A 14,552-nucleotide genomic window follows, 5' to 3' on the forward strand; every position below is an offset into this window, starting at 1 on the left:
GCCCCATGCATGTCTAGTGGGGGCGAGCTACCTCAGGACTGTTATTTGTGCTCCCACAACACACACACTTGTGGCTTTTTTTAACCTTTGGCTTCCGGCTCCCTGGAGCTGTGCTCAGACACTGAGGGTGGAGAGTGCCAGCTGAACACCAAAATATCTCCCTGTCTCAGCTCTCCCCGCTGCCTGCTGAAGCCAGCATGAAATAACCCTTTGGAGCCAAGGGGTGGAGCTGAAGCTCTAGAAGGAGATCGAGAGCCCCCAGCACTGCTGGGATATCATCCATGATTCGCCTACTTCTGTGGCCCCAAGGGTTGGCTGTTGCCAGCCATGTGTTCTCCTGTGGGGGACAGAGCTGTTCTCTTCCTTCCTGTCCATTCCTTCCAACCAAACGGGAGGAAATCCACCCCCACTTCTGTCAAAAGGGCCTGTCACCAGGGCTCTACTTGAAATGTTAACCGCGGGCCCCCTAGCCCAACCAGCATACTCAGCCAGTGTGGCCCCTCCCACCCCATGTGCTACAGAAAGTCCCCCGTTCCCACCCCACCTCCAGCATCAGAGACTTGTTAGCAACCAGAGTCTCTCTCTGCTCCCACTCGACTGCCCAGCATTAATGGCCACTTGATGGGCCTTCCCAGTGCCCATCCATGAGGCTGGCTTAGGCAGCAGGGCCTGGCTACTCCCCAGAGCTTGAGCACCCATTGAAACCTGGCCCTCCATCTAACCTGCCCCTGAGGTCCTCATCATGGCCCAGGGAGCTGTGTTAGGAGTGGGAAGCTTAAGTGCTGTCTGGTCGTGGTGACAGTGGAGAAACCCAGCCTCCTGCTGAGGTGACTACCAGAGCTGGGGAGAAGCCACGGGAGCAGAGGGTAGGCAACCAGTGGGAGCTGCAAACAGGGGAGTTTGCCTGGGAGAGCACGGGGTGAGGAGCCCCATATTATTATTATTATCTGGTCTCTTTTTTATAGTTTTGTTTCTCTTCTGCCCTTCCAGGCAGCTCTGATATCATCTGAGGAACTCTCTGAAGAAAGGGAAAAACGGACAGTGACAGGTCTACTGACAAGTCGGCTGCTGTGAGCTGCACAGCATGTGTCATGTTTTTCCTCCTCCCAGAGGACAGAAGGGATTTCCTATGTACCACGTGTGAGCTGGTCGCCATCTTGGACGAGAAGGTTAGAGGACGTGAGATGCAAATAGCAACCGTCCGGTCCATCAGCGAAGGTGAAGAGTTCCTCAACAGAAGGCAGCATTTAGTCCTGCAGGCACAGTAGCTGAGCAACCAGCGAGGGCAGTACAGACCATGGAAGAAAACCGGAAGCATGTAACCTCCAGGAGAAGAAAGGCAGTTCAGGTACTTCCCAGTCCAGTGGAGGTAAGCAACTGCTGTCAGGCTCTCTGCATGGCCGATTCGGTGGAGAATGCTGCAGCAGAGAGCTCTCAGAGAAGGGATCAGAAGACAACCCCACTGGCTGGAAGGCCTGGGATGCGTAGTCCTAGGTATAGCTGTTCTGCGACCACCACCCCCAAAAGAAGAAGACAGGTGATGGTGGTCGGGGACTCTCTCCTAAGAGGGACGGAGTCTCCATTTGTCATCCAGACCTGGAATCTCAGCAAGTTTGCCGCTTATCAGGAGCTAGAATCCAGGATGTGACAGAGAGACTGCCATAAATCGTCAAATCTGCAGATTATTACCCCTTCCTACTTCTCCATGTAGGAACCAATGACACAGCAAAGAACGACCTTGAGCAGATCACTGCGGCTTATGTAGCTCTGGGAAGGAAGATCAAGGGATGTTGTCGTCCCTCCTCCCTGTTGAAGGAGGGGGTCTGGGTAGGGATTGTTGAATCATGGAATGGTATAAACTGTTCAGGCAAGGGAGAGGAGGAGGAGGAGTGGCGCTGTATGTGAGAGAGCAGTATGCTTGCTCAGAGCTTCAGTATAAGGAGGGCGAAAAGCCAGTTGAAAGTCTTTGGGTTAAGCTCAGAAGCAGAAGCAACAGAGGTGATGTTGTGATTGGTGTCTACTACAGACCGCCAAATCAGATAGACTGTTGTACTGAAAAGTACTGCATGGGATCTTTTCAGGGGAAAAAGGCAAAACGCCACATTTATTCGTAATACGCATCTAGCAATCAACACTTATCATATGCATATGATATATTACACTCACACTCACACCTATGAATATGCACTTAGCACCTTCTTCTGGCTGGTGCTTCCAAAAGCAGGCACGTGGTGACTCCCAAGGCATCTGTATGTCCTATCTTCTTTCAGTGGGCCCACTTCACAGGTTCCATTGTCTTTCTCATTGATCTTGGATCTTCTAGCTTCTATCCCTTCTCCAAACCTTACAATACCTGGGCTGTGGCCACACGTGGCCAAAACTTTGAAATGGCCATGCAAATGGATATTTCTAAGATTACTAATGAGGCGCTGAATTGAATATTCAGCGCCTCATTAGCATTGGGATGCTTCCAGCCGCAGCATTGTGCTTGTGTGTGAGCATGTGTATGTGTGAGTGTGATTGTGCAGGTGGTGTCGGAGAGATGGGTTTGGTTTCTTTGACCAGGGGATTCTGTTTCAGGAGCAAGGACTGGTAGAAAGCGATGGGATCCACCTAACAAACAAGAAAGAGCATCTTTGCAGGCAGGCTTGAAAACCTAGTGAGGGGGGCTTTAAACTAAGTTTGTTGGGGGACAGTGACATAAGCCCTGAGGTAAGTGGAGAAGGAGGAAGGAACAATAAAGAAGGACCCTGATTCAAAAGGCAAAGGTTGGCCAATCAGCTACGTATCTAAGGTGTTTGTACACAAATGCAAGAAGCCTGGGAAACAAACAGGAAGAATTTGAGGCCCTGGTACAGACAAAGGAGTCTGAGGTGATTGGAATAACGGAGACTTGATGGGATTGTTGGAGGAGTCAAGGGTTACCATAGGTTACTAGCAGGGATTGTTGGAGGAGTCAGGGGTTACCATGGGTTACTGGCAGAGCTAGTCAGGGGTTACCATGGGTTACTGGCAGAGCCTGTCAGAATAACCCTGGGTTACAGGCAAGGCTATTCAGTGGTTACCATGGGTTACCAGCAGCATTAGTTGGGGGTTACTGCAGTTTACTGGTAGGACTTCTCCGGGGTTACTGGGGGTTATTGTCGGGGCTTGATGGAGGACTCAGGTGTTACTAGGGCTCCTTAGGGCTTATAGTAGATTACCAGGAGGGCTCATCGGGGTTGTAACTCCTGACTCCTCCAACAAGCCCCTGCATGCAGCAGGAGCTTGTTGAGGCTTAGAGCTAGTCAGGGGGTACTGTGGGCTACTGGAAGGGCTTGTCAGGGTAACCATGGGTTATCAGCGGGATTTGTTGAAGGTTACTGCACATTACCAGTAGGGCTCATTAGAGGTTACTGTGGGTTACGATTGGGGCTTGTTGGAAGAGTCAGGTGTTACCATAGGTTACTCATGGTAACACCCTGCAACACGCCCCAATGGTAACCCATGGTAACCCCAATGAACCCTTGTACAGGGACCCTGGGTTTGTCTTGTCAGCACTGGAGCACCAGTCCCTTCCCTTCCCTGATCTAACTCACGTGGCCAGTGCAGTTAGGGGAAGCAACTATTGGTAATAAGGGGATTTCAAAAGGAGCGGGGTCCTTTAGAAAAGGACTCCCGTGTAGCCACGCCAAGCCACGCGCTTTCAAAGTACCGCGGCCGGAAGCGTCCTAATGCTAATGAGGCACTGAATATTCAGTTCAGCGCCTCATTAGTAATCTTCGAAATGGCCATCTGCATGGCCATTTTGAAGTTTTGGCCAAGTGTGGCCACAGCCCTGGAGGTGCCTGTCTTCCATGCCTTATCCATTCACACCTCATTCACTAACTGAGCGATCAATTGAGCAATCCAAAAATAAAGGGTACAAAGAGGTTTTTCTTCACCTTACCTACTCGTAGGAACTATTCTACAAAATATAAAATTTCTGTGTATAAACACTACATACAAAGTTTCTACATTCTATATAAAGAGATACAAAATTCCCATGTGAACAGACAACACAAAGTTTCTACATTCTAAATTGAAAGGATACTAAATTTCTATATACCAGGGCTTAATATGATACATAAAATGACTTGATAAAATATTTTAAAACTCCAATGAGAAGACAGGTAAACCAAAGATGTGGTAGATGATTTCTTCAGACAACTAATAGATGTTTCCAGATCACATGTCCTGGTCCTCATGGGAAACTTTAATCACCGAGACATTTTGTTGGGAGACCAATACAGCAGCACACAGACAATCCAGGAAGTTTTTGGAGAATGTTGGGGATAACTTCCTGGTACAAGTGCTGAAGGAACCAAACAGGGGCCATGCACAGCTTGACCTGCTGCTCACAAACAGAGAAGAACTAGTAGGAGAAATAGAAGTGAGTGGCAACCTGGGCTGATCCTGAGATGGTAGATTTCAGAATTTTGACAAAAGGAAGGAAGGGGAGCAGTAACGTACAGACCCTTGATTTCAGAAGAGCAGACTTTGACTCCCTGAGATAACTGAAGGCAGGATCCTCTGAGAAGCTAATATGAAGGGGAAAGGAGTTTAGGAGAACTGGCAGTTTTTCAAAGAAGCCTTATTGAAGGTCCCAGAACAAACCATCCTGATGTGCAGTAAGAAAAGCAAATATGGTAGGCAACCAGCTTGGCTTAACAGGGAAATCCTTGGTGAGCTTAAACTCAAAAGGGCTGTATATAAGAAGTGGAAATTTGGACAGATGACTAAGGCGGAGCATAAATATATGGCTGGAGAATGCTAGGGAGTAATCAAGAAAGCAAAAGCACAATTGGAATTGCAGCTGGCAAGGAATGTGAAGGGCAACAAGAAGGGTTTCTACAGGCAAGTTAACAATAGGAGGGTTATCAGGGAGGGCGTGGGGCCGTGATTGGATGAGGGAGGTAACCTGGTGACAGATAATATGGGAAAGGCTGAAGTACTTGGTGCTTTTTTTGCCTCAGTCTTCACAGACTACGGCACCAGGCAATGTAGTGTGGGAAAGAGGTGGACAGCCTTTGGTAGGGGAAAAACATGTTAAGAGCTATTTAGAAAAGCTAGATGCACCCAGATTCACGGGTCTGGATTTAATGCATCCAGGGATACTGAGGGAATTGGCAGATGTCTTTGCAGAGCCTTTGACTATAATCTTTGAAAACTTGTGATGATCAGGACAGGTGCTGGATGACTGGGAAAAGGCAAATGTAGTGCCCATCTTTAAAAAGGGAAAGGAGGACAGTTCAAGGAACTATAGACGGGTCGGCCTCATCTCTGTCCTGGGAAAAATCATGGAGTGGATCCTTAAGGAATCTATTTTGAAGCACTTGGAAGAGGGGAAAGTGACTAAGAGTAGTCATCATGGATTCACCAAGGGCAAGTCATGCCTGACCAAGCTGATTAGCTTCTGTGATGAGGTAACTGGCTCTGTGAACATGGGGAAGTCAATGGATGTTAAATAGCTTGACTTTAGTAACATTTTGGTACTGTCTCCCACAATATTCTTGCCCATGCATTAAGGAAGTGTGGATTGGATACATGGACTGTAAGATGGACAGAAAGCTGGCTAGATGGTTGGGCCCAACAGGTAGCGATCAATGGCTCAGTGTCTGGTTGGCTGTCAGTTTTAAGAGGGTTGCCCCAAGGATTGGTTTTAGGGCCACTATTGTTCAACTTCTTTATTAACGGCCTGGATGAGGGGATGGATTGCACCCTCAGCAAATTTGCAGATGACACTAACCTAGAGGGAGAGGCAAATACATTGGAGGGTAGGGAGAGGGTCCAGAGCGTTACTGAGAGAGGTGGTGGAATCTCCAGCCCTAGAGGATTTCAAGTCCTGGCTTGACAAATCCTGGCTGGGATGATTTAGTGGGGGTTGATCCTGCTTTAGGCAGAGGCCTGGACTCGATGACCTCCTGAGGTCCCTTCCAGCCCTAGGATTCTGTAATTCTATGAGTCTGTGACAGCATCCTATGAACATCAGGAAACTTCAGTGACCTCCTCACCAGGTGAACTGACCTGCTCCCCATCCCTTCTGCCTTCATGCTCACTGGCCAGTCTCATGTGCCTCCCTTCCCCTCCTCCTCCTCCCCAGGGAGCTATCCTGTTCTCAGGGCTGTTAATGCCCCTTCCCAGCTGTGTCAGACACTTAAAAGGTGCTGTTGTAGTTGCTGGTCTGTCCCTTCCACCTGCTCAGGCTTAGGCTTAAGAATAATTTTCCCAGATGCCACGATCATGCTGCTCATTGGCCCCTCTGCTGCTCGTTGGCCAGAAAGGAGCAGCTCACTGGGGACTGAACTGGGGAGCTGGCTGCCTCATCTTTGATATGATCTCGTTCCATCTCCCCAGGGAGGGTCTGGGGACTGGGCTGAGAGCCCCACATTCAATGGCTCTGAATCTCACTTCCTGTAAGGTACCTGCAAGTGGCAACAAATGGGCACTGAAGGGCCCACTTGCCCCCACATGCCTATTTTGCTTTCACTCTGGAGGGTCTTTTCTCTGGTCTGAACACAGGGAGCTGATAATCAAAGTCCTTCCCTGTATGTGGAACCATTTGTGATGGCATCTTCTTTGTACTGCACATGTCCCACCATTGCGAAGGATCTGCACTTTAGCCACGATAGGCTAGGCTGTGTGGTTTCACCACAGCCCAGTGGCGAGTAAACTCTGCACTAAACTCCTGGCTGCCGCATCCCTCTGCCAACCTTGGAATGAGCCTGGCCTGACTGTCTTCGTTTAATAGCAATCAATGGTGTTTAGTCAAATGTCCCTGCTGGGCTGGCACAGGACCGCATGCTGCACAGCTGGAGGGTGGCAGTGAAGTTACTACAATCACTGAAAAGCCACAATACGGCCATTTCCATTGACTTCTCATCACCAGTCTGCCTCCCGCTGCAGAGCTGTGTCAGCCAAGACGGAGCACTTCTGCAGCGGCATGCACAGGCTGCCTTCAGCACCAATGCTACCTGGCCTGGCCTGGCCTGGCCTGGCACCAGCTGGGACGACAGTCAGGATCCACCTAGTCCCCTCTGCCCAGTATGGCCATGAATGGGGATGCTCACCTGTGTGACATTACTGCCCATTTCTCAGACCATGCAAGTACCCTGGGACGAGTGCTGAGTGTGGGAAGGAGGCAAGTTTGGGGCAGGGCTGGTCTGTGAATCAACTCCTCCTCCACCACCAAAGCGGCTGTGGAACTGCACTTCAGGAGGGTTCAGCAGCACAGGTCAGATAAAGCCAGGGAGCAAAGGGCATGGGGAGAGCAGCAGGGGGCAGACAGCGAGCGCACAGGCTCAGAATCTCTCTGCAGACAGCGCGGCCCCCCCCTGATCACAGAGTCATGGAATGCTGGGGCTGGAAGGGACCTCCGGAGGTCATCTAGTCCAGCCCCTGCCTAAAGCAGGATCAACCCCAACACCTCGCGATTCTGTGGGTGGGGTGAAGCCCTGGCTGGTAACAGGAGGAAATCCAATTCCAAATTCTGAGGACACTTCGCCAACACAGGCAGGGGGCTATATGAGGTGCACAGCCCCAGGGATATTCACAGCGCGGTGCTCAGCTCCAGCAATCAGTCCTGCAGCACCTGACGGATCTGTCTCTGCTGTTCCCTGACTTTGGGGCTACACTGAGCACGAAGCTAATCTGTGAGTGCCACCTACTGTCGATTTCTGACAACCCACCCAGAAACCCATCTCCTGTTAATTCCATTTCTAACGTGTTCTTTTCTCCCAAACAGGAGCCTCTTTTCCCCTTCCTCCCAGGTTCTTTTTGGGGCTACTCAATGTGACCTTTCATCATGACGGACAGAATAATTGTAAATGTGAACCACAATAATTTTTTAAGTATAACGGAGTTCCAAATAGCCAAGCACTGAGTGTGTATAAGCGAAACTAATGAAAAATCTGAGTGGAAACAGAGATTGGCAAAACGCTTTTGTTATAACATACTAAAAATTTATACAGTGGTAAAGTTTTATAGAAATTACCTTTTGGAATCTTGCTGTAATATCGTAAGTGAAAAACAACATTCCCTCATCCCCCTGCCTTTCCTGTTGTTAGTAGTCAAGGACATGCTGGGAAATGTAGTCCTTTCCCTGCTCCAGGGCCAGCAGTCCAGGCAGGGAGCTGGCCAAGGAATTACAGTTCCCAGGGTGCCTTGGGTTCCCCCATTAGGCCCTGCATGCTCCCCCTGCAGCTGGGAGGAAGGGAGAGAAACTAGACATTGGAGTGTGGGTGTGTATTTGCATCCTTCCCACCTCCCCTGTGTAGGAGCCTGCATACATCAGTGAGGCTGAAATGCCTTGCAAGCATCAACTGTGAAAACACCAGCTGTACAAGCTCCTTTTCATTGTAGTGCCAAAGAGGGTGACAGTAGTTTTAGGCCTGGCTGCTTGTGAGAAACTCGGTAGGGTAAAAAACCATGCTGTCATCACAAGAGCACATTGAATCTGGCTATGATGCACTTATTTGGGAATGTCATGACCTCTTTCAAGCATTGGGTTGTTTGCAGGGGGAACATAAAATCCGGATAAACAAGCAAGTCACTTCAGGTTTCCATCCATGTAGTGAGCTGCAGTTTGCATTCCATGACAAATTCAAGGCCAAAGCCATGAAGGTGCTGGTGGAATTGGACAAGCTGGGTGATGAAGAATCTGTGTGCCAGACAACCAAGACAGAGCTGCAGAACATGCTTTGTGATCTGTCCAGAAAAGTGGAACATCTGAGCATGTGCACTGACCTAACTGTCAAGGACAGCATGGCACAACAGCATTACCTGTATGAGCTGGAGACCCTCAAGTTGCCGACGAAAAGTAACAAGAAGATCAAGCAGGTCAATGAGTGTGCCATGCTCCTCTGCATCTCCTTCAATGCCATGATCTGTGCCTGCTCAGACTCATGGTTAAAGCATTGGCCTGCTAAACCCAGGGTTTGTGAGCGCAGTCCCTGGGGGGTCCTTATTTAGGGACCCAGGGCAAACAGATTAAAAAAAATGTCAGGGATGGTGATAGGTCCTGCTGAAAGGGCCAGCAGGCCTGAGCCCCTAAGCTCCTGGGCACCAGCCTGCCCATGCCCCCGCGCTGCCAGGGGCCAGACGGCCCAAGCCACCACACTGCTGGGGGCCAGCTTGTCCAAGCCGCCATTTAACCCCCTCCCCACAACCAGGCACACTCAGCCCCCCATCTAACCCCCTCCCCTGAGCCAGGACCCCCCAGTTCCCCATCTAACCCCATCCTCCTCCCCATCCTCTCACCCCAGCCCACAATCACTCATCGGTGCAGGAGCCAGCTAGCTCCACGTGGGTATTCACTGGCTGCCTGCTTTATAACAGCTGCATGGAATCACCCACGTGAAACGGCAGGGGCTGAGAGCAGGAAGCAAGAGCCAGCTCTTTCCTGGGGTGGGGGGAACGAGGTGGGGGCTGAGTCACCTCAGGTATCCCCTGGAATTTCTTCACCCCCCCACCAAGGGGGCATGTTCCCCCAGTTTGGGAAACCATGTTCTAGACCATCCCTGACAGGTGCCTGTCTAACATGCTCTTAAATATCTCCAGTGATGGAGATTCCACATCCTCCCTAGGTAACTTATTCCAGTGTTTAACCACCCTGACAGTTAGGAAGTTTTTCCTAATATCTAATCTAAACCTCCGTTGCTGCAGTTTAAGCCCATTGCTCCTTGTCCTGTCCTCAAAGGCCAAGTAGAATAATTTTTCTCCCTCTTCCTTGTAATCCTTTTTTAGGTAGTCGAAAATGGCTACCACGTCCCCTCTCAGTCTTCTCTTTTCCAAACTACACAAGCCCAGTTCTTTCAGTCTTACCTCATACCTCATGTTCTCTAGACCTTTAATCATTCTTGTTTCTCTTCTCCGGACTTTTTCCAATTTCTCCACATCTTTTGTGAAATGTGGTGCCCGGAATTCTTCACAATGCTCCAACTGAGGCCTAATGAGAGCCGAGTAGAGCGGAAGAATGACTTCTTGTGTCTTGCTCACAACACTCCTGTTAATGAATCCCAGAATCAGTCATGTTTGCTTTTTTTGCAACAGCGTCACACTGTTGACTCATATTTAGCTTGTGGTCCACTATGAGCCCTAAATCCCTTTCTGCAGTACTTCTTCCTAGACAGTCACTTCCCATTTTGTATGTATGAAGCTGATTGTTCCTTCCTAAGTGGAGCACTTTGCATTTGTCCTTATTAAGCTTCATCCTGTTTGCCTCAGACCATTTCTCCAGTTTGTCCAGGTCATTTTGAATTATGGCCCTATCCTCCAAAGCAGTTGCAACCCCTCACAACTTGGTATCATCTGCAAACTTAATAAGCATACTCCCTATGCCAAGATCTAAATTGTTGATGAAGATATGGAATAGAACCAGTCCCAAAACAGACCCCTGCAGAATCCCACTTGTTATGCCCTTCCAGCATGACTGCGAACCATTAATAGCTACTCTCTGAGAACAGTTATCCAGCCAGTTATGCACTCACCTTATAGTAGACCCATGTAAGTTATTTGCCTAGTTTATGGGTAAGAAGATCATGTGAGACCATATCAAATGCTTTACTAAATTCTAGGTATACCACATCCACCACCTCTCCTTTGTCTACAAGGCTTGTTATGCTGTCAAAGAAAGCTATCAGAATGGTCTGGCATGATTTGTTCTTCACAAATGCATGCTGGCTGTTACCTATCACCTTATTTTATTCCAGATGCTTGCAGAGGAATTCCTTATTTACTTGATCCATTATATTTCCCAGCACAGATATTAAAATTACTGGTCCATTGTTTCCTCAGTTGTTTTTTTTCCCCCTTTTATAGATGGGTGCTATATTTGCCCTTTTCTAGTCTTCTGGAATCTCTCCTGATTTCTGGGACTTTTCAAATATGCCAGCTAAGGGTTCTGATACCTTCTTTATTAGCGCCTTGAGTATTCTAGGATGCATTTCATTAGCCCCTGGTGACTAGAAGACACCTACTTTTTCAAAGTAATTTTTAACTTGTTCTTTGTTATTTTATCCTCTGAACATACCCCCTTCCCACTAGCATTCACCATGTCAGGCATTTCTACACCAGACTTCTTGGTGAAGACCAACAAAGAAGTCATTAAGCACCTCTGCCATTTCCAAATTTCCTAATATTGTTTCTCCCTCCTCACTGAGTAGTGGACCTACTCTATCCTTGGTCTTCCTTTTGCTTCCAATATATTTACAGAATGTCTTCTTGTTACCCTTTATGTTTCTAGCTACTTTGAGCTCATTCTCTGCCTTGGCCTTTCTAATCTTGCCCCTGCAGACATGCATTGTTTGCTTATATCCATCCTTTGTCATTTCTCCTAATTTCCACTTTTTATATGACTCTTTTTTGATTTTGACATCGTGCAAGATCTCCTGGCTAAGCCAAGGTGGTTTTTTACCATACTTTCTATCCTTCCTACACGGGGGTATAGCTTGATTTTCGGCCCTTAATAATGTCACTTTGAAAAACTGCCAACTCTCTTCAGTTGTGTTTCCTTTGTCTTGCTTCCCATGGGATTTGTACCTACTAGCTCTCTGAGTTTATCAAAATCTGCCTTTCCGAAATCCATTGTCTCAATTTTGCTGTTCTCCCTTTCCCATTTGTTAGAATCACAAACTCAGTGATTTCATGGTCACTTTCTCCCAAGCTGCCTTCTGCTTTGAAATTCTCAGTCAGTTCCTCTTTATTTGTTAACATCAAATCTAGAACTGCTTCCCCCCCCGAGTAGCTTTTTCCACCTTCTAAAATAAAATAATTGTCGTCAATGCAGTCCAAGAATTTTCTGTATAGTCTGTGCCTCACTATATTAGTTTCCCAACATATGTCTGGAGAGTTGAAGTGCCCCATCACCACCCAAATCTGCACTTAGGATGATCTTGTTAGTTGCTTAGAGAGAGCCTCAGCCACCTCTTCTACCTGGGTAGACCCCCTAGCATGACAGCATCCTTTTAACCTAACACAGAGACTCTCAGTGCGCCTGTCTCCTGCATCCATCTCCGAGTCCAGGTGTGCACATTTTTAATATACAAGGCAACACCTCCTCCCTGTTGACCCTGCCTATCCTTCTTGAGTAAGCTGTACCCTTCTACACCAATATTCCAGTCGTGTATATTATCCCACCAAGTCTCTCTTATACCAATCATGTCATAGTTGTATCTACTTATTAGGACTTCAAGTCCTTCCTGCTCGTTATCCATACTTCTTGTATTTGTATATAGACATCTAAGATGTTGATTTGCGTTTGCCCCCCAGTTCTGCCTAGTTCCTCTTATTTCTTTGCTGTTATTGTCCATGTTTCCTCCCATTTCCAGCGCAACTCCCAGGTCTCCATGTTTTTTACTTGCCTGTGGGCTTTGGTCACATGTCCCTGTCAAACCTAGTTTAAAAGTCCTTCTCACTAGGTTAGCCAGTCTGGATCCTAATACGGTCTTCCCATTCCTCGAAGGGTGAACCCCATTCCTGCTTAGCAGTCCTTCTAGAAATAGCATCCTGTGAACGAGGAAGCCAAAGTGCTCCCGGTGACACCATCCTTGCCGCCAGGCATTCGCCTCCAGGATGCACCTGCCTCTGCTGCGCCCCTACCCTGGATAGGAAAGATTGAGGAGACCACCACCTGCGCTCCCGACTCTTTCACCCGTACTCCCAGAGCCCTGTAGACATGCTCGATCTGCTCAAGATTACACATTGCAGTATCATTCATGCCCAAATAGACTAGCAGCATGGGGTAGTAGTCAGCAGGCCAGATAATCCTCAGCAATGCCTCTATAATGTCTCGGATATGACCTCCTGGCAGGCAGCATACCTCCCAAGAGGACATGTCAGGTTGACAGGTGGGTGCCTCTATCCCCCTCAGAAGAGAGTCTTTGATCACCACTACCCTACGTTTCCTCCTCGTAGTGGGGGCAGCAGACCTCCCAGCCTTGGGGGAACAAGCCTTCTCTGCTTCTGCTGTAGAGGGTGATTCCTTATCTCCTGTACCCAGAATGGCTTAACCATTTCCAAGGACAACAGTGGGAGGGCTGGGAGCAGGGGTGGAGCACTGCCTGGTGCCAGAAGTGACCAGCTGCCAGTGTACCCCCTGAGGCATCTCCTCCCCCACCAATGGTGTGTCAGCACTCTTGTGGTAGGACAGCTACCTTAGCCTCAGCTCTCTCCACATGAATACTGCCCAGGACTTGCTCATGGATTCATATACTCCTTAGCCTAGCCACCACCTCTGGTAGGTCTCCCACCTGCTTCCTGAGAGATTCCACCAGAACACACTTTCCACATGGGAGGGTCCCCCCAGCCTGAACTTCAGTAAGTGGGAATTGCAAGTCACAGTCCCTGCAAAACCACACCAGGGCTTGGGTAGAGGCATCCCTGGTCAGGAGGTCTGTCTGACTACAGGTGCAGGTGGAGGAGACAGGAGCAGTGCAGGTCTTCCTACTCATAGTGGAACCCCTCTGTCACACTCCCCCTTAAAACTCATGTCTGCAGCCCCGTATCACTCTGCCTCTGGCTTTTTAAAGCCTGCTAACCTAGGTCAGTCTTTCCCTTCATCAGCCACACAGAGGAAGCCTGATCCTGAGGCTGATCAAGGGCAATCAAGGGAACAAAGGATCTATACCTCCTAGACACATAATCCCTACTGCCACAGTGACTGGTGCCAGAAGAACAAAAAGAAGAAAATTCTCACATGGGACCTTGCTGTGTGCCTTCCTCTGCCGCCCTCTAGCCTTCATTTTAAATGTTTACTGTCAGAAATGTTCAATAGCACAACAAAAAAAGAACAAAGGACGTTTCTTGCATGGTGACAGAGACGCGAGTGGCAGCATTACAAACTACATGGATTGAGAGTTCAATGAGCCACAGAGTTACACCGTGAAATTATTTAAATACAGGAAACACCAAAACTGAAATATATGACATAGGTCAGCTTTAGTAGCATGGAGAGATCTAAGCCGTGATTTCACAAACTACACATGGTTAAGCCCAAACACACGCTTAAGTCCCACTGATGTGTGTTACCCATACGGGGCTTTATGTTACCAATGGCTGCATTACATGATTGTCAGTGACTTCTTGTCACACTCCTTGGAGTAGAGTCTAATTGTCTTTAGCTGAGTAGTGAGATATTCTTGGAAAGATTTGGGCCAGAGTCCCATGTCCCATCGGGTTTCCTTATCCCAATGATATGATGCAAAGGAGCCAGACTACGCCTGTTACTGACTGGCTGGCTGAGAATACCCCAGACAGGGCAGGGGAAGTTTGTGGCTGGCGTAATGCTAGCAGAGCTGGCTAAAGCAGCAATCACCAGTAGCTGCTTTGGCAGCATGGAGCGTTGGAGGTGGAAAAGGGGTGCACCTTTGGCACCCTGTGGAGCTGGTGCCAGTGAGAACAGGCCCTCCTACCTCCTGTATCTCTTCCAAGAACTCACCCTGCCCCCTCCTTCCCAGATACCACATCCCCAGCCAGCTTCTGCACCCTCCTTCCCTACCAGACCTCCCGCCTCCCAACCACTCCTGAGCCCTACCTCC

At 48.6% G+C, this 14,552-nt stretch overlaps 1 protein-coding gene across 1 annotated transcript in view; it reads right to left on the reverse strand.

Moving 5' to 3' along the window:
• The window catches only part of CD276 (CD276 molecule), a 58,052-nt gene that overhangs the window by 41,616 nt on the left and 1,884 nt on the right, over positions 1–14,552 (reverse strand). Inside the window, exon 2 of the mRNA XM_075006544.1 lies at positions 9,841–10,021. Coding sequence (XP_074862645.1) covers positions 9,841–9,845 — 5 coding nt within the window. The 5' untranslated portion in view covers positions 9,846–10,021. The remainder of the gene's footprint in view (positions 1–9,840; positions 10,022–14,552) is intronic.

The sequence above is a fragment of the Carettochelys insculpta genome, chromosome 12 (genome assembly GCF_033958435.1).
Source record: "Carettochelys insculpta isolate YL-2023 chromosome 12, ASM3395843v1, whole genome shotgun sequence".
In the NCBI taxonomy this organism is placed as follows: domain Eukaryota; kingdom Metazoa; phylum Chordata; order Testudines; family Carettochelyidae; genus Carettochelys; species Carettochelys insculpta.